Source organism: Podarcis tiliguerta, assembly GCF_965153285.1.
Source record: "Podarcis tiliguerta genome assembly, chromosome: 9".
In the NCBI taxonomy this organism is placed as follows: domain Eukaryota; kingdom Metazoa; phylum Chordata; class Lepidosauria; order Squamata; family Lacertidae; genus Podarcis; species Podarcis tiliguerta.
In genome coordinates this window covers 4,873,477-4,892,962 of record NC_139542.1, presented here as the reverse complement: position 1 = coordinate 4,892,962, position 19,486 = coordinate 4,873,477, and the positions used below count along the sequence as shown (strand labels likewise).

The window sequence follows — 19,486 nt, the reverse complement described above, 5'->3', positions numbered from 1 at the left end:
CACAGTTTTCCAGCCTGAAAGACATGTTGCAGTAGGAAAGGCAGAGGGGAAGGCAAATTCAGACAACAGTTCCTAAGAGTATGAAGTTCTTAAAAGGACCACGTCGAAGTTCAACAGTTGGTGGGAGAAGGCTAGCCCAATGGACCTAGTAGCTCAGCAAAGCTCGTGCAGCAGCCCTGCAGTCCCATATCTTCCCCTGCTGCAGCCTTATGGGAAATAGTTAAAATAAAATAGGAATAGATACAAGGGTTAATGTCACCTGAAATGGGGGCAGGGGGAAAAACAGCTTATTGGAATGCAAAGCTTTTCTTCCTTGGCTGGTTTTCCTTTTCCTTTTCCTTTTTTGTGGGGGAGAAGAGTTGGTGTTGCGAAAGGGCAGAGGAATGTCCCAGTTCTTCCAGTGATTGATGATTGGCTAGGCTTACTGTGACCAGAAAGAAGCTAGTGCCCTTATTGATAGTTTTCATATACTGATGTCAGCACATAGCTAAATCCGATTTGCTAGATTGTGCTGTCATTTCGTCACGTTCAGAACAGGAGCCCAAACTGGCTGGGGAAGAATAGAGGTGGTGGGATGTCTCCCAAAGCAGAGGCCATCAAAGGAAACAGTGGCTGCAGATATCAAGCAGTTCAGCACCGGCAAGATATGAAAGGGGGCACAACTGTTTCAAACTCAAAAATAATTTTGAGTTTCGCTTCCAGATTATGATGATATGATCCTTTGAATTTCATGCTGTGCAGTTAGACAAAATGACAAGTATAAATGCCTTTGTCTATGGGCAGATGAGTCAACATAAATGAGCAAATTTCTTCATGTGCTCCCTCCATTAATTCTAATGTCCATTAGAATTATTTGAGTACAGATACAGGCGATGCACAATCACCTGCGATGCCAGAGAGTTTCTCCAGCACAGTTAAGTACTGAGTGTTGTGGCTGCTGAATGTGTGCACTCCAGTCCACCCTGGGAAGGGGAGCCCTGCTGAGATGCTCTGGTGCTTATCCTGGATCGCTGGAAACCAAGACCACCTGGTCTGGTGTGAACTTCCTGTTACTTAGCCTAAAACACCAAGCAATCAAAATTGTGGTGACAACTAACGAGATGGATGGGAGAGAGCGAAAGATGTGCTGAGCGTCCCTTTTTGTTTTCTAGCCTGCCAGTGTAACGGGCACAGTAGATGTGTCAACGAGAGCATCTGCGAGAGGTGTGAGAACCTGACGACTGGCAAGCACTGTGAAACCTGCATCTCCGGTTACTATGGAGACCCCACAAATGGAGGCACCTGTCAGCGTAAGTTGGGTCCTCCATCCATCTTCCCCACTGCTGAACAATTGCATTTCCTCCCCTGGTCCCCATTTATTTTTGCCTGACCTTTTTTTTTAACATCTAGTATGCAGGCCATAATGATCAAGGCTGTGTGTGGACTGTGCAAAATTCTGTGCCAAGGAAACCTATTTTCTGCAATTTGTAAATTGCGCAAAATGAGCAAATTTACACGATTTCACTGAACGCTATGGTTTTGCTTCTTTGCATAATTTATTTGTGTTTTGCCAGGGCACCGAAGCCATCCAAACACTGAGAATTTTATTCATCTAGCTTTTTGGGGGAGAATTCAGCAAGTTTCACTTACATACTTTCAAGGCTGCCTTCCCAGCCTCGTGGGGTGGGAACCATTTAAAAAGCGAAGTTAAGATTACCAGAAAGCTGAATTCTACACTTGATACATATTCTGTGTCTGTTCTGTGCTCTTCCAGAATAATTGATAATTACCAGTGATAGAACTGTGTAACATCAGTGATATTTTATTACATCTGTCATATAACTGAACTTAAAGAAGCATCTCACAGGGGTATGGATCATAATATTCGTTGTGGCAGGTCTACTTCAAATATGAACCAAAAGTCTGAGCAACACGTTTCCCAATCATTGACTCATTTAACAAAGACATTGAGTCTGTAGAGATGATCCCTTTGCCATTCATTCATGCCTGAAATTTGATAAGATCTTGCTTTCCTCCTCGCCTTTTGCTAAGGCTGCTGAACTACCTTTGGTTTTAGTTCTCACCCAGGGGTTGTCTGTCCGTCCGTAAAAGAGGAGAGATGAAATTCAGGGTGCTACTCAATCAAGTGCGGTCTTGCAAATTTGTGCAACAAGCAGTGTTTTGTGTCCTGTCATAAATGCGCATTCAAGGCATATAAACGAGTGGGAAGCCACTCACAATGTGAACAGCTTAATTGCTTGTTAATTGATCCATCAGTATTTATTTTACAGAAAAAAAATCTGTTTATCTTGCAGCTTGCAAGTGCAATGGCCATGCTTCTATCTGCAACGCAAACACAGGGAAGTGTTTTTGCACCACAAAAGGAATCAAAGGAGAGGAGTGTCAGCTGTGAGTCAGCCTTTCCATATGTCCTTTTTATTTTCCATTCATTGTGCTCTTGATGGCATTGGGCTGGTTCTACACACTCCTGCATTCAATACTGTTTGTGCCCACAAAAGTTTCAGGGCAGTCAGACTGCTCTGTGAGCAATCAGTGCATGGCCCATAGCTCCCTACAGAAACCTTTTCACGCCAAAAATTTTCCAACTTGGGGTGTGGGATCCAGCTTTTGATGCACCACAGTGCTGGGGTGTCCTCTCAAGGCACCAAATAAAATCCACTTATTTGTGTTGCAGCCGCTCCTGTTGATGCTGGATAAAGTCGTTCCTATGGGGTGGCTTTTGTGTGTGTGAACGAGCAAAGGTTTCGCGCGTAATCACAGCCTGAGCATAAAAAAGAGAAAAGCTTAAAAATCAAAGTCTGGCGGCTTGGCACCAGAGCACAGCAGACTTTCATTTGGGGCCAAAAGCGAAGCTCATGTAGCTGTACCCCCCCCATCCCCGGCTTCTCCTTGATGCCATGTGGTGGCATTCCTGTTTCTTTTTCTGTAGACATGCACATTTTAGCACAGCCACTGCAGCCTGATTGCAATAACACAAAAATGTACAAATGAAAGCATGGTGGCTCCATAAGGCCCTCGTATCTACGGGACTGCCTCTCTTGGTCTGCCCTGCAGAGGACCTTAAGGTCCATGTATAACCATAGTTAGAGGTCCCCGGGCCCTAAGGAAGTCAGACTATCTTCGGCCAGGGCCTTTTCAGTGATGGCTCCGACCTGGTGGAATGCTCTGTCCCAGGAGACCAGGGCCCTGCCGGATTTAACCTCCTTCCATCGGGCCTGTAAGACAGAGCTATTCCACCTGGCTTTCAATTTGAATTTAGCCTGATCTTTTATTCCCCTTCTTTTCCTTCCCCCTCCCCTTTTATGAAGACCCCACAGCTAATTCTCCCCTGGCCTCCTCGCTGGCCCAAATAGGACTAATTTACCCAGCTAGCCCTGGGGATTATCTAATGCTTATTTCCCCTAAATTGATTTTTGAATTTTATTGTTATTCATGTTTTTATACTGTATTTTATGCTGCTTTTATAATTGTCTTTTAAATTTGTTGTTAGCTGCCCTGAGCCCGGTTTTTGAACTGGGAAGGGCGGGGTCTAAATATTATTATTATTATTATTATTATTATTATTATTATTATTATTATCAGGCAACCAACCTGCCCCCAGGGAATAAAGGGCAGGTGGAATTGGGGGTGGTGTGAACACCCAACAATGGGAAGGGTGGAGTTAAATTGTGCGTTCAATAATGAGGGAGCATTATATATAGATAACCACTTCAAATGCACTATTAATGCATCAGTGGCATCTTGCTGCACACGCCTGCAATAAAATAGAGGACTGGGTGGGGTGCGGTGACAGGTTTGGGTAACATGGTTGAAGCAGAATGTGTCATGGTGCTGTTTTATTTGGTGTCATGCACTGATGGAGGCAGCAGTGGCGTAGCGTGGGTTGTCAGCACCCGGGGCAAGGCAAGTAATTTGCACCCCCTAACCCGGGGCAAGGCAAGTAATTTGCGCCCCCCCCCCCGCTGCACTGTCCCTCCCCCAGATAGTCCCTCGCTCTGTCTCCTCACCGCACCGCACGCCTGGCACCCTCCCCTCCACAGTGGGCGGCGACCCGGCGGCTCAGATCGGATTCGCACAGCCAGCACTGCAGTGGGAGAGAGTGAGTGAGCCAGGTAGGGGCAGAGAGCTGTGAATGCGAGCGTGCCCCCCCCCCCCCATGTTGCGCCCGGTGTGCCCGGCCCCCCCTACATCCCCCACGCTACGCCACTGGGAGGCAGCAAAGCTTCTGAATGCCAGGTTCTGGAAGCCACAAGAGGGGACAGCGTTTCTGCTGTGCCCATATCCTGCTTGCGGGTTTTCCACGGACATCTTGTTGGCCGTTGTGAGAACAGGGTGCTGGACTAGGCGGGCCATTGGCCTGATGCGGCGGTCTGTTCTCATGCTATAATAATGATAACAACAACAACAACAATTTATTATTTATACCCCGCCCATCTGGCTGGGCTTCCCCAGCCACTCTGGGCAGCTTTCAACAAAAGATTAAAATACAGTAATGCATCAAACATTAAAAGCTTCCCTAAACAGGGCTGCCTTCAGATGTCTTCTAAAAGTCTGGTAGTTGTTGTTCTCTTTGACATCTGGTGGGAGGGCGTTCCACAGGGCAAGTGCCACCACCGAGAAGGCCCTCTGCCTGGTTCCCTGTAACTTGGTTTCTCGCAGAGAGGGAACCGCCAGAAGGCCCTTGGCGCTGGACCTCAGTGTCCGGGCAGAACGATGGAGGTGGAGATGCTCCTTCAGGTATACTGGACCGAGGCTGTTTAGGGCTTTAAAGGTCAGCACCAACACTTTGAATTGTGCTTGGAAACGTACTGGGAGCGAATGTAGGTCTTTCAAGACCGGTGTTATATGGTCTCGGCGGCCACTCCTAGTCACCAGTCTAGCTGCTGCATTCTGGATTAGTTGTAGTTTCCAGTTCACCTTCAAAGGTAGCCCCACATATAGCGCATTGCAAGCGAGAGATAACCACAGCATGCACCACTCTGGCAAGGCAGTCCGTGGGCAGGGAGGGTCTCAGCCTGCGTACCAGATGGATCTGAACGTTGAACATTGAACGTTTAGCCCACTATTGAGATTAAACCTGCCCAGGCTTCTGCAGCTCAGAAGAAGAAAGCAATCCAACTTTATAAACCCGGAATCCTGTTTCTAAAAAGGTGATCCGTGGATATGCAGAACTAAGATCTTGCTCTTAGTCTGGAGTCCTATGAAGTTACTTGCACGACACAATACACATTTTAAGAATCTATTCCCACCACTGCTTTCAAGATTTAGTGAGCTACAGGGTTACGTGATTGAAAATTATTAGATTTGAGGAGTGGGTGTGTTTGCTTGAACACTGTTTTGTCAGCACTGAAAGTCCACCCACCAGTTGAGAGACTCTGGGAAGGGGTAAAAATGTTCCCCTACTCAAGAAGCAGGGTCACGAATAGCCCATCTGTCCTCAAAGACATCACGTTCAATACATAATGTATTATTGGCTGTGATAACCAGGGTGACCAGTCTACGAAGCATTGCTCACACTCTTTAATTGGCTTTGTTTGCTCTGAGAGATATTGGCATACAGCCAAATCTGATTGATTATGTAGCATTGTGACATTAGCTCATTTGCGTTTTGCTGCCCAGTTGCCTGGAGGTCACTCTAGAAAGAAGCTGTAAGCAGGAAATGAAAACCGGTGTCGTCTCAGCAGCAGTGCTTGGGAAATAATAGCGGGAAATAGGTGCTAGAAATAAGTAAAATAAATGCCTACATTAAGATGGTGTTGTAGAATAGCAGACCTGTAGATCTGGAAGGGACCACAAGGGTCATCCAGTTCAATGCTGTGCGAACAGGGATTTGGGGTTTTTTTATTATCAAAAGTAGAAAGTACAGAAAACTATATGGGGTAGGTAGGAGTTTCTGTTCTGCTTGGAAAGCAGTAGTTTTGACTCTGCAATATTATTAAAAACAGGAAACATTTAGCACAGCCATAAATGCTACCTCCTTTTTCAGAGTGGATGGGTGGAGTACAGTGGTACCTCGGGATGTGAACGGGATCCGTTCCGGAGCCCCGTTCGCATCCCGAACAGAACGTAAGATGCGATAGCGGGTCTGCGCGTGTGCGTGTTGCGTTTCGCCGCTTCCGCGCATGCGCGTGATGTCATTTTGACCGCCTGCGCATGTGCAAGCGGTGAAACCCGGAAGTAACGCACTCTGTTACTTCCAGGTCGCCGCAGCGCGCAACCCGAAAGCACTCAACCTGAAGCGTATTTATCCCGAGGTATGACTGTATTGATGATGATGATAATAATAATAATATGCTAGATGTGGATAACCCCCAGTTTATTAGTACCTTTTAAATGTATGGTCCAGTAGGGACTCCAGACTGGCAAAAGCTTTTAGTCCACCTACCTGGCAGAGGGAGGGAAGAGATGACCCCTCTCCAGACGCCAGTTGAAGGATAGATAGGTCAAATCTGTGTCCAGGGCAGCTGTTTACCAGCTCCATCTGGTACGTAGGCTGAGACCCTATCTGCCTGCAGACTGTCTCGCCAGAGTGGTGCATGCTCTGGTTATCTCCCGCTTGGACTACTGCAATGCGCTCTACATGGGGCTACCTTTGAAGGTGACCCAGAAACTACAACTAATCCAGAACGCGGCAGCTAGACTGGTGACTGGGAGTGGCCGCCGAGACCATATAACACCGGTCTTGAAAGACCTACATTGGCTCCTAGTACATTTCCGAGCACAATTCAAAGTGTTGGTGCTGACCTTTAAAGCCCTAAACAGCCTCGGTCCAGTATATCTGAAGGAGCATCTCCTCCCCCATCGTTCTGCCCGGACACTGAGGTCCAGCTCCGAGGGCCTTCTGGTGGTTCCCTCACTGCGAGAGGCCAAGTTACAGGGAACCAGGCAGAGGGCCTTCTCGGTAGTGGCGCCCGCCCTGTGGAACGCCCTCCCATCAGATGTCAAAGCAATAAACAACTACCTGACATTCAGAAGACATCTGAAGGCAGCCCTGTTCAGGGAAGTTTTTAATATCTGACATTTTAGTGTATTTTTCATCTTTGTTGGAAGCCGCCCAGAGTGGCTGGGGGAACCCAGCCAGATGGGCGGGGTACAAATAATAAATTATTATTATTATTATTATTATTATTATTATTATTATTATTATTATAGATGTGTCTTTCAGGAGGCTGGTCCCTTCAGTCGCACAACTGCTGGTCCTGAAGGGTCCAGGAACAATATATCCCCCCCTCCTGGTTTCTCTTTTTGATGCTCAGGAAAAATAAACTGTTTCTGCTTCAAACAGTTCCCATGCTCTACAAAACATGTAGTGAAACAAACCATCATTTCCCTAGCTCTCCACCGCCTGTGGTTTCTTGTATTGCTTATTCCCAGCTAGCTTCTTAGATTATTTTAGGCAACTTTTAAAGTTAGTGGCAAGGTTCTCCAATGTGTTCCAAATTTCAGTTTCATTACTCTTCCACCGGGTTTGTGTCGCCTCTGTTGGTCCCGAGTTGTTTGTTCTTTCGTCTCTTTGCATGCTGCTGTTTTATTTTTAATAAGAAGTGGTTTTCTTCCTGGTTCATGCTGGATGTGACTTAAAAGAAAAGCAAGCAAACAAACATTACAATTTCAAGCTCAAGGGAAAATTAAGGCAGAAGGTCAACATTGCTCATGCTCTTTCTTCTAGGTGTGAGGTCGAAAACCGATACCAAGGCAATCCTCTCAAAGGAACGTGCTACTGTGAGTGAAAATGGTTTTTCTTTTGCCTGTACGTAAACTTGGTACTTGTACATCATCAGCTTGCTGCAAATGAGCTCAAAGTCATATAAAAAGGAGAGAACAATATGCTGCTTTCTCTGTTGGCTTCTGCTTATTCTGGAGCTGCTCTCTCTCTCTCTCTCTCTCTCTCTCTCTCTCTCTCTCTCTCACACACACACACACACACACGCACACACACAGCCGTACCTTGGTTTTTGAACAGCTTAGTTCTCGAACGTTTTGGCTTCCGAACGCCCCAAACCCAGAAGTGACTGTTCCGGTTTGTGAACTATTTTTGGAAGCCGACTGTCAGATGGGGCACCCGCGGCTTCCAATTGTCTGCAGGAGGTTCCTGCAGCCAATCAGAAGTTGTGCCTTGGTTTCTGAACATTTTGGAAGTTGAACGGACTTCCGGAACGGATTCCATTCAACTTCCAAGGTACGACTGTATGTATATTTGTAGGGGCAACCCCATTCTCTCTGAGTCTGTTCATTCCCTCCCCTTCATGACTTCCTTTTCTGCCTCCAGTTCTTCCTGCACTCCTCAGTCTGTGTCCCCGCTGCCCTCCACTGATTTCTATTGCCATTTCCTCATGCCAAACACACAAACTGTGCTATATAAATAATGTGTGTTGGTTCTCTAATCCAGGGGGTACCGTGGGGTACCTGTGCACCTGTCCCGGGCACCCACAAGTCCTTTCCATGCTGAAATTTGATCTGAAAGCAGCATTCTGTTGTAGCCAACAGAATAGGTTGCAGTGTGTGCTTAGTCGTAGCATCTGAGTGTGGCTCCTGCGACACTTCCTTGGGTGCCCACGGGTCAAAAATGGCTGGCATCTCCTGGCCTGATCATTTGTGACAGTCCCCCTTGGAGCGAGGGTCTGTCTCTCTTTCTACTTCCCTAAATGGATGCACCCATAGCTGCCTTTCCTAGGTGAGCTGCAGTTCAGCGTTTTAGACTGCAGTTGACAAAACGGGCTTCAGTCTTGGCTTGAGGGGCTGCTGTTTCAGCTGCAGGTGCAATTGCTCTTATATCCAGTTTGCTCTTGCCTTCTCAAGAGGTGGTTAGGTACCTGTAGAGACAAGAAGCAGAAGGGTCCAAGAAGGAGAGGGGGGTGTCCACAGGAAAAGGGTGAAGGGAAGGAGAAGGAAGGTGCATTTCTGGGGGAGCTGCAGAGGTGATGGATACTAAGATTGAAATAGCAAGCTTTAATAGTTCATGGCAGGCTTCTTGTAATGGATATCTGTAAGAAGCTGGTCTAGACAGTTTGGCGATGCAGAGGCCTGTTCTGTAGCCCATGACATTCAGAAAAGTTGTGCCATATTCTGTCCATAAAAATACATTTAAATAAAGATACGTAGAGATATGTGTAAGGGGTTGCTGATTTCTTCTGAAGCACCCTGGTCATTCTTTTTGTCATTGGATAAAAGATAAGGATCAAAACCCTCCAGTGGAATTAATGATGTGTTTTTTATTCAGTGCGCACGCACGCAGGCACACACATCTCCACCCACCTCGCATTTGTAGGTGCTTGAAAAGAAGTTTAAAGTTCCGATCCCGCCTGTGGGCTTGCAATCTAATAATAAAGTCAAGTCACATTAATGGAAAGGCTGTAAAAACAGAAGAGGGTGGGTTGGAGCGAGCAGATACGTGTTAAGGAGGCACTTGAAAGCAAAAGAGCGAAAAGAAATGAAAGATAGCTGTTCGAATGCAAACAGTTTGTTTGCCTATTTTCATCCCACCTTTTCCTCTAATAGATGCTAACAATGCAATCATAAACAATTTAAAACGATCAAACAAGGCATTAAAAACCAATTAAAAACTAAAATGCAAACAGAGCGGCAGATAAAAACTAAATGAAGGATTAACCAGATAAATTAAATGCCTACAAGAACAAACAAGACTTAAGGAAGTGGTGAAAAGCCAGCAGAGAAGACGCCAGGTGTTGTACCGTGACCTGAACCCAGCCTCCTTGTGGATTCCCACCAGACAGAGCGTAATGGCGGCGCATGCAACATACTGCAAAAACAACATTCTGCATGTGTGTAGTGCGAGGTTTTTCAGAGGCTTCCCTTGTATTATTTGAGTCATGCTTCAGGAGCCCATTACTATTGTCATCCTTGCTTCATTTGCTGAGCTGAGACGTAGAGAGCAGGTGGCTAGATGGGCCTGCACTGGGTTGGGCCAGGCTATCCTGGGGGCTCTGTGGTCTGTACTCTTGGCTGCTGCCCTGCATCTGCTTGCACTCACCCCTCTCTGCCTTCCTGCTCACATGCAAGGGCCAGCCATGCAACAGGCTTGTATTTCTATCATAAAGGTAAAGGGACCCCTGACCATTAGGTCCAGTCGTGGCTGACTTCTGGGGTTGCGGCGCTCATCTCACTTTATTGGCCGAGGGAGTCGGCGTACAGCTTCCGGGTCACGTGGCCAGCATGACTAAGCCGCTTGGCGAACCAGAGCAGCGCACAGAAACACCGTTTACCTCCCCGCTGGAGCGGTACCTATTTATCTACTTGCACTTTGACGTGCTTTCGAACTGCTAGGTTGGCAGGAGCAGGGACCGAGCAACGGGAGCTCACCCCGTTGCGGGGATTTGAACTGCCGACTTTCTGATCGGCAAGCTCTAGGCTCTGTGGTTTAACCCACAGCACCACCTGCGTCCCTTATATCCTATGTCCCTTATTTATATCCTAGCAAGTAGCAAACTTCCTGCCTCGGGCTGACTCTGGCTTTATGCCACGGCGGCACCTAACTCCAATTTGTGTACTTTTATATAGACACTCTCCTGATCGACTATCAGTTCACCTTCAGCCTTTCGCAAGAAGATGATCGTTATTACACGGCAATCAATTTCGTAGCGACGCCTGAAGAGGTTAGTAAATTATCCCAATTGCATTTCACGTTGTTTATTAAAATGCCCTGGTTCTCTCTGGCGACGGTCAGTAGGCTGCAATCAGACTCTTCTCTCCCCCCCGCCCACAACAAGACTGCATGCACGCTCCTTTCAGTGCCAGTTTTGTGCTCATTTTGCGCTGTGTGAGAGGCTCCTGCAGTTCTGTTCTTAGCGATGGGGAACTCAAGTTGAGATATATCGATGACCTCAAGGCGTACATGTAATTAGCCGTGGAGTTCGTTGCTGTAATAAATGGCTGGTTTTGGATTTTTTAAAATTTGAATTATTTTTAAAACTTGCAGTTCCACTGAGAGTCAACTTACAGCGACCGTTGTAATTGATAATTTATACTCCTGCGTTTGAAGTCCTGTGGCCTTGGGGCTGACATTTCTAGGCCAAGGGCTGTATGGCCAGTCCTTGAGGGGACAGTAATATAAGAGTATGTGTCACAGATGTGTAAATGTGGGCATGGTTCTTATTTAAATAAAAACACACACACTACTTGAGGAATAGGGGGATCACAAAAAACATTTTGGCATAAGCAAGTCAGTTGTTGTTTTTTAAAAAACACCCACCAAAACCAATATTTTTTTTCAATGGACAAATTTGGGAGGGGTCCTCCAATTTTTACAAAAACGTTTTGACACCTCAGTATCACGGGGGGGGGGGGGGGGTTAAATACATTTTTAAATTTAATTTTGTTTTAATCATGGCAGAATCCAATAATTATTAGGGAGCCACACAACCATATTGAAATCATGGCATCACTGCAGAGGATCCATAGGAGCAATCAATTATTATTATTTTTAAAGAAATACACTTTTAGTCACAAATGGGTATTTGTCTCAATGCTGTGATCCAGATATATCTGTGGTTCCCGCTCTAACCAGTAGGAGGCAGATGCCTCCCCCCTTTTAAAGGGCTAATTGAGAGCTGGTCTAGGAAATGCCTCTTACTTTTTCCTGAAAATAGGTATTTTCTTAAGAAAAGGTGACACAGCCCTGGTTTCAGGAATCACACTGAAATAATGCATTTTGAGGGCAAAGCCCTGGTACATTTGTGCTGTGGCTGTACCCTTGCGTCTTTGTAGTTCCAACCCTCTGTGCCTGCTGTTCTTTGCCATTGTGTGTTGACCACTCAGAATGGCCAAGCTCAGTTATTATAGGGAGGTCTAGTCTGACCGTAGTGTGACTGGAATCTCTTAATCTTATCTTGCCTTTCTAGGAAGTCACAGGTTTAGTCTCTGGCCTGCTGCTGCTTGACTTCATATTGGGCATTTTTCTTTGCAGACCATGCTGAAGGAAGGTTAATTTACTTAGTAGTGCCTGCTGTGGCTCCTTGGGATATTATTATGGAAATGGCTTTGGGAATTCCAGAGAACAAGTGTACGCATAACCCAATGTGGGGTTTTCTGCTTGCTTTTTTTTAAAGCCTCTTTTTGATTTCTTGTTCTTAATCCCGAATAAAGTGGTATTCTGTGCAACTCAGAATCTTCCTGTCTCGTGAACATAGGGTAAAATTGTAGGATTTTGGATTCCGTGTTCCCACTTCCTGAAATGCAAAAAATGCAAACATATTTGGCAAACAGAAACTTAACCAGTGCTGTGTTTTAATGTGGCACAGGTAAGCTTGAATCCTGTTGGGCTGTTTTGGGGGGATTTTGGCATGCCTTTGTTCTTGCCCAAGCAGTTCTGGCAAAACTTGATGGAAGCTGCTCTCTCTGTGTGCAAGCCATTAATCTGTGCTTTTTTCTTTGTTCCCTGAAATCAGCAAAACAGAGACCTGGACATGTTCATCAATGCTTCTAAAAACTTCAACCTCAACATCACTTGGTCAACAAGTTTTGCAGGTGAGGACAATTCTTCCTGTTTCCAAATGCCCGGTGTCTGAACTAGAAATGTCTGGGAAGCAGTGGTGGCATATTTAAATCAGAGACCAGTGGCCTCTGACCTGGCTCTTTCATTGGCCTTGAACAGCCCAAACTCCTTCCATTGCCTCTTGGCACCCTCCATCCCATAACTTCCTGCTCCTCATTGTTCTGCTTCCAGTCTTCCTATTTCCTCCTTAGCTAGACAGATCGTCTTTCTCGCACAGTTGGTGCACAGCAACTCAGCCGGTGGCAAGAGGCAGCTCTCAGCTCAGGCAGCCAGTTCTGGCTTATAGCCTCTTTATATGCAGATACCCTATGGGTGACTTAGGGATTTAGAAGGCTGCTGTGCCGTGTAATAGTCTGTATATTGAGGCATAACTTCACTCCAAAGATAATCTGAGAAACGAAGTAGAACAGTTTATCCGATTTCCAGATCTTGAATGCTTGCGTTGGCAGCCGAAATGTTAATTTTGTATGCAACAGTCGTTTGTGTGTTTCTTAATCGCAGTAATGAAACTGAGCTCAGCGCTGTCTTGTTGAAACAGAATCATTTTTATTGTTTTATCAACTAGCGCTGCTGTATAATTTAAGGGCACCCCTTGTAAAGTTACCAAGGATTTGCACAAAAACGTATATCTTTATTTCATTTTGGTTATATTTTGGCTTTGCCCCAAGGGCTCCTCTCACCCCAATCCATTTTGCCCTTCCAACAACCCTTTGAGGTAGATTAGTTTGAGGGGACTCAAGGCCACCAAGTAAGCCTTGTGGCCAAGCGAGGATTTGAACCCGAGCCTGAAAATCTTCACTCCCGACAGATGAGAATGTTTCTTTTAAAATACTCCCAACAGCTGGCACCCAGGCAGGGGAGGAGATTCCGGTGGTTTCAAAGAGCCAAATCAAGGAGTACAAAGACAGCTTCTCCAATGAGAAATTTGACTTCCGCAACAATCCCAACATCACTTTCTTTGTCTACGTGAGCAACTTCACCTGGCCAATAAAGATACAGGTAAGAGAGCCTTCCATTCACATAAGCATTAGAGAATGACTGGAATATATGGGAGCTGTTCTGTATACTCTGTTCTGTTTGTTTGTGCTGATGTCCGACACTCCAACCAATGTTCATGTCCTGTACTGTATGTATTTGTATGCTAGAAGCCATCGCCTATTGCCATTATCACGCTTTGGCTGTGATCTAACTTACTCTGCAGCCTCAGTGCAATTCAGATTGTGTCAGTTTTTGCTTATGAGATCTCCTGGGCAGCTAAATGCAGTAGGTTTTATGGGACCACAGCATTTTTATTGTCTTTCAACTTGAGGCCATTCAGACGGTGCTAGTGGAGGGTCTCCATCTTGAGAAGCAGTCTGTTAGTGCAAACCCCATTTTTGAAAACTTGGACCAGAGTATTTGTATAATGGAATGAACCCTCCCTCCTGCTGTGTTTGCTTTCATCTCCCTTTCTTGCCTGGGTTTTATCCCCTGTGGGGTACCTATGCAGAACTCCATGCCCGCTGGTGGGGTTCTCTATCTTCTTCTTCTTTGGTGATCTCTCGTAGCTGAGTAAGATTGTCTTCCATGAACATGGTCTTAGCAGTGGGTCCGTGGCTGTGGAGGCCAATTCTGGATCCACATGTCCTTCCACATTGGGGATATACCGTATTTTTTGCTCTATAAGACTCACTTTTTCCCTCCTAAAAAGTAAGGGGAAATGTGTGCGTGTCTTATGGAGCAAATGCAGGCTGCGCAGCTATCCCAGAAGCCAGAACAGCAAGAGGGATTGCTGCTTTCACTGTGCAGCAATCCCTCTTGCTGTTCTGGCTTCTGAGATTCAGAATATTTCTTTTTCTTGTTTTCCTCCTCCAAAAACTAGGTGCATCTTGTGGTCTGGTGCGTCTTATAGAGCGAAAAATACGGTAGGTTTCCAGGCAGGCGTTGATCACAGTGAGGGTTTGCCAAGTGTGCCTTCCTCTTAGCACATTTCTCCCTTGCATCCTGAGTGTCTTCAAAGCCCGTGACACCTTTAGTAAAGACCGTTCTCCAATTGGAGTGCTTGGAGGCCAGTGTTGTCGGTGTTTATACCACTTTTTTTTTAAGATTCGTCTTTAAACCTCTTTCATTGACCACCAGCATTACGCTTTCTATTGTTAAGTTCGGAATACTGTTTTGAGACCATGCATGGCGAAAAGCAGTCTGCAAATGCGGCAGACAGAATAAGAAATATTATAAACAGCAACAAATGGATGCAAATGAATTGTATGTGAATGTGATAAGCTCCAAGTTGAAAGGTACGCAAAGGACTTAAGCAGTGACATGGACGGTGGCTCCGTGACCTTAACCAGTTGGCAGCAGGCGAGCAGCAATACTGTGTGTCGCTATCCTTGCTAATTAAATCAGTAAGCAAGCCTGGCTAAGAGTTATTTATTGTGAGTGATATCACACTTCCCACTAGCCTTTTTTGTGCAGCCTTCCTTGTTGGTATGGCCAGACTCCCTGTCAGTGCCCTCCCTTGGCAAGAGTTGGGTGTTGAAAGAGTTGGGTGTTGAAAGGGAGAAAGGTTGTTTTCTGCTGCTCCAGAGAAGCGGACACGGAGCAATGGATCCAAACTACAAGAAATAAGATTCCACCTAAACATTAGGAAGAACTTCCTGACAGTAAGAGCTGTTCGACAGTGGAATTTGCTGCCAAGGAGTGTGGTGGAGTCTCCTTCTTTGGAGGTCTTTAAGCAGAGGCTTGACAACCATATGTCAGGAGTGCTCTGATGGTGTTTCTTGCTTGGCAGGGGGTTGGACTCGATGGCCCTTGTGGTCTCTTCCAACTCTATGATTCTATGGGTCAAATCCCTGCCCATCAACCCTTTAGGAACTTGGCCTGCCATGTGTTTGAATCCGAACACGGCCGGAGGAACTGTGCAGCCAACTCTGCATGTCTGGTCATGGTCTCTCTCTCCTGCCCCAAGTTTAGAAGTGGGGTGGAATGTAAAAAAAAACACAAGCCAACTTGTATTATTAAGGAGAAGGGGTTGCAGTTCGACAAGTGGCAGAAATGCCACGTGGACAATGCCAGACCCTGTTATACATGAAGGAAGGTGCATGTGTGCATCGACTTGGAGAGAGTAAAAAATTTGCGTTCCCCGCCCCCAAGGACTCATTGGCAATAATGATAGCCTTTCCCTCTAAAGCTAATAGCCGAGGCAGGAGATTATTATTTTTTACTAGCGTTCAAACTGGGGAGAAAAGGGTCCCAATGGAAATTAGGGACCCTCACACCCATTATTAAACTTAAAAAACAAACGAAAAAACCCTGATATGCTTCCAAGTGGCGCATTTAGTGCTGCATGTAGTTTGGCCCACAGTGGAGAACTGAAATAGGATGAAATTACATGTTCAGTGTAATTCCTTTTGTTTTGCTGTTTACCCATTCTTAGTCCCTTTCCTTTTCTCTCATTTTAACCTGAAGCCAGTATTTGTATTCTTAATTTGGGCAGCCTAATTAATGTGCTGGCGCATTTTCCCTCCTTTGTTAACTGACGCTTAAGTTTTTGTCCTGTTGTGGTGTGTGCCAGATATAAGGCTCTTTAAATCTCTGGGAACAGCCGCCCATTGCAAGAATCCATCGTAGATGTTGGTCCTTTGATCGCTCGCCCTTGTTTGTCCTGGAGTTCCTGTTTCAAGACTCCCTTGTCCTCCTGGCTCTCCATTCCCCTCTGCCTGGTTTTCTTTAGGAAGCTGCAAGCATATAAATGCTCTTTTGTACGACTGATAGTTGTGCATTTGCCAGTGCTGAGCTCCCACCCTTTAAATATTGCTCCACCTCTCTTCAAAACCACCAGTTGGTTTTAAAAGTATATTGGTGTAGAATGTCCCTCCCTCCCTCCCAGCTTCCTTCATTTAAGCAATCTCTTCTATAAAAAGCTCTCTAGAATTCACAGTTAGCAAAATGTAGATCACCGTTCTTTAAAAACTTGAAGTTAGTGTCTGTCTACTGAGTCGGTTCGGTTTAAGCCACTCTGGCTTGTGACAGCCACATTGTGAAGTCTGCTTAAGTTAGTTTGTCACCTTCCTTTGGGGAAGACGGGTAAGTTCTTGTTGGATACAGTTTGCCGCTTGCGCTGCGAATGGTTGGTGTTTGCTATAAAAAAAAGGCTTCATTTCTGTTTTAGAAAATGAATCAAGTCTGCAATCGGTTTGTCTTATTTATGGTTTCAGTTTTAATTTAGTTTCTTTGGCACGTGCTGTGCGGAATGAGCCTTTCTAGAAATAGAATCGGCAGATTCGTCTTCTGCATGCTGTATAATCACTGTAGGTGTTGATCATCTGCAAAGTAATATATGAGAATGGCAGTTTCATGTTTCAGATCCGCATCCTTCCCCCGCCTGTGGGTTTGCACAGTGGTGAGCGTTGTTACAGGGTGTCGTGATCCTAGAGGGTTAAGCTTGGTGGTTTTTAGAAGCCTCCGAACTGAGAAGCAAAGAAGTTGTAGAAACCAGCAGTGGAATTTTACAGATGGCTCTCAGTTCAAACAAACAAAGTAAAGCCCTTTCTACCTTGGCTCATTTTTTCGCTATATCTGACAAGCTAGTAATGGGAAACACTTCAAATCTCCTTTGATTGTGTTGTGTCAGCAGTTTTACGCGCCAGTGTTAAAGTTCTCCTCCCCGTGTGCGTTAGCGGTTCTGTAGTTTGCTTTGACGTAGTGGCACAAACATCTGAGTCCAAAAGGAGCTCATTTGAAAGCTCTGTCAATTGGTGACTGAATGAGAAAGCCTTATAAGTGGGATGGGCACTCATACTTGACGGTGGTATGTTCAGACCTTACACCCGCAGTGAGGATTGTAAGGTCAGTGGGTACTTCTGTTTCCTTGGCAGTGCTACAAGCTGAGTCTCGTGCCCAATAATCATTGTTTGAAGGTGCATTTTGTTGGACTGATTTGGGTTGCTGGTGCCCTTGAGGTTCCTTCTGGAGAGCCTGGAGGGGTTTGCACAATACCAGACCCTCCAAGTGTTCCTATTTTCCAGGGACATCCCTGATTTAGAGAAGCTGTAATGGTTTCTGATTTGATCCCAGAATGTCCCACTTTCCCTTAGGACAGGGGTGCCCAAACTTTTTTCAAAGAGGGCCGGATTTGATGAAGTGAACATGCAAGAGGGCCGACCAAAGTTGTTGAGTTTTCCCACAACTTTTTTTAGGATTTTACCCCAGGACGTATACTGCCACGGGGGCTGGATTAAATCGATAAGGCCCCCAAAATGGACTTTGAACATGCCTGCCTTAAAGGTAAAGGTACCCCTGCCCGTACGGGCCAGTCTTGACAGACTCTAGGGTTGTGCGCCCATCTCACTCAAAGAGGCCGGGGGCCAGCGCTGTCCGCAGACACTTCCGGGTCGCGTGGCCAGCGTGACATCGCTGCTCTGGCGAGCCAGAGCCGCACACGGAAACGCCGTTTACCTTCCCGCTAGTAAGCGGTCCCTATTTATCTACTTGCACCCGGGAGTGCTTTCGAACTGCTAGGTTGGCAGGCGCTGGGACCGAACAGCGGGAGCGCACCCCGCCGCGGGGATTCAAACCGCCGACCTTTCAATCGGCAAGCCCTAGGCGCTGAGGCTTTTACCCACAGCGCCACCCGCGTCCCATGCCTGCCTTAGGATGTCTCTATTTTCACTGGAAAAATGTTAGAGGGTATGGCGTTATCCAACCCCCGAGCCATCTGAAGTGAATCCTGTATAGGGGAGTTTTTTTCATTAATGTTTCATTATGTTTTTATATATGTTGGAAGCTGTCCAGAGTGACTGCGGCAACCCAGTGAGATTTGTGAGGTATAAACAGTAAAATTACCTTTATGGAATGGGGCGTCCCTATTTTCGTTGGAGAAATGTTGGAGGGTATACAATACCCACCCCTATTTACCCTTCTCAAAGCACCAGTTGGACAATAGAAGTGGAACCAGAGCAGTAGCATGTGTACAGCACAGTGACAAAAACTTTTTTTTTTTAAAGTACAAGCTCCATCGTGAAATGCAAATCTCCTGTGTCACTTCCTGGCTTCAGTTGGCGGTGGGAATTGAGTAATCTCGTACTGGGGGGGTGTGCTATTGTCCCTGCAATCAAAATGTTCAGGGATGCATTGAGATGCAGAATTAAATGAAGGAAGCATCCGAAAGAGGCGCTGTTATAGTGATTAATGGCTTCAACTACCCTTACATAGAGTGGCTACATATGTCTTCCAGTCATGACAGAGAGGTGAAATTTCTAGATTTCCCGGAGCCAATCAGAGGGACAGTGACCCTGGACTTATACAGTCATGCAGTGGAAGCCGAACGGAATTCGTTCCAGAAGTCTGTTCGACTTCCAAAACGTTTGAAAACCAAATCGCAGCTTCTGATTGGCTGCAGGAAGCTCCTGCAGCCAATCAGAAGCTGCGGAAGCCCTGTTGGATGTTCGTGTTCCAAAAGAACGTTCACAAACCGGAACAATCACTTCCAGATTTTGGGCGTTTGGGAGCCAAAACGTCCGAGTTCCAAGACGTTCGACAACAAAGGTATGGCTGTACTTGAGTGGCATCCAGGACTTGGTGTGTGTTGTAAGTGGTGTCAAACATTTGGGCTGAGAAACAGTGTCGGTCAGAGCAAATGATTTCTCCACCCCTCCCTACTTGCACTGAGCTTGTCAGATTGGTTTTGCTTTTTAGAAAATAATAATAATGCAGTGTCACTTTAAAATGCAGGGTGAAATTAAGCGAATTTTTATTCAGAGTAAGCCTGTTGAATTTAATTGACCCAACTGAGTCATGTTCATTAATTTCAGTGGGTCTACTCTGAGTAGGCCTAGTGTTAAATCCTAACCACACTGTTTTTTTTGGACCAAGGGCAGGCAAGTCCAAAAAAACAACTTGAAATTTAGGGCATACCAAATTCAAACATGTGAAAACCTCTCCTGGTCCACCCCACAATTTGGGGAGTACACAGTCAATGCACACCTGAAGTTCATT

General features: G+C 45.9%; 1 protein-coding gene across 1 annotated transcript in view; it reads left to right on the top strand.

Annotated features, from left to right (window-relative positions):
• ATRN (attractin) overlaps window positions 1-19,486 on the top strand; it is a gene marked incomplete at its 5' end in the record, with an annotated part of 172,161 nt that overhangs the window by 94,874 nt on the left and 57,801 nt on the right. The window contains 6 exon segments of the mRNA XM_083398154.1: window positions 1,152-1,289; window positions 2,295-2,388; window positions 7,670-7,722; window positions 10,519-10,613; window positions 12,405-12,483; window positions 13,353-13,510. Coding sequence (XP_083254280.1) covers window positions 1,152-1,289; window positions 2,295-2,388; window positions 7,670-7,722; window positions 10,519-10,613; window positions 12,405-12,483; window positions 13,353-13,510 — 617 coding nt within the window.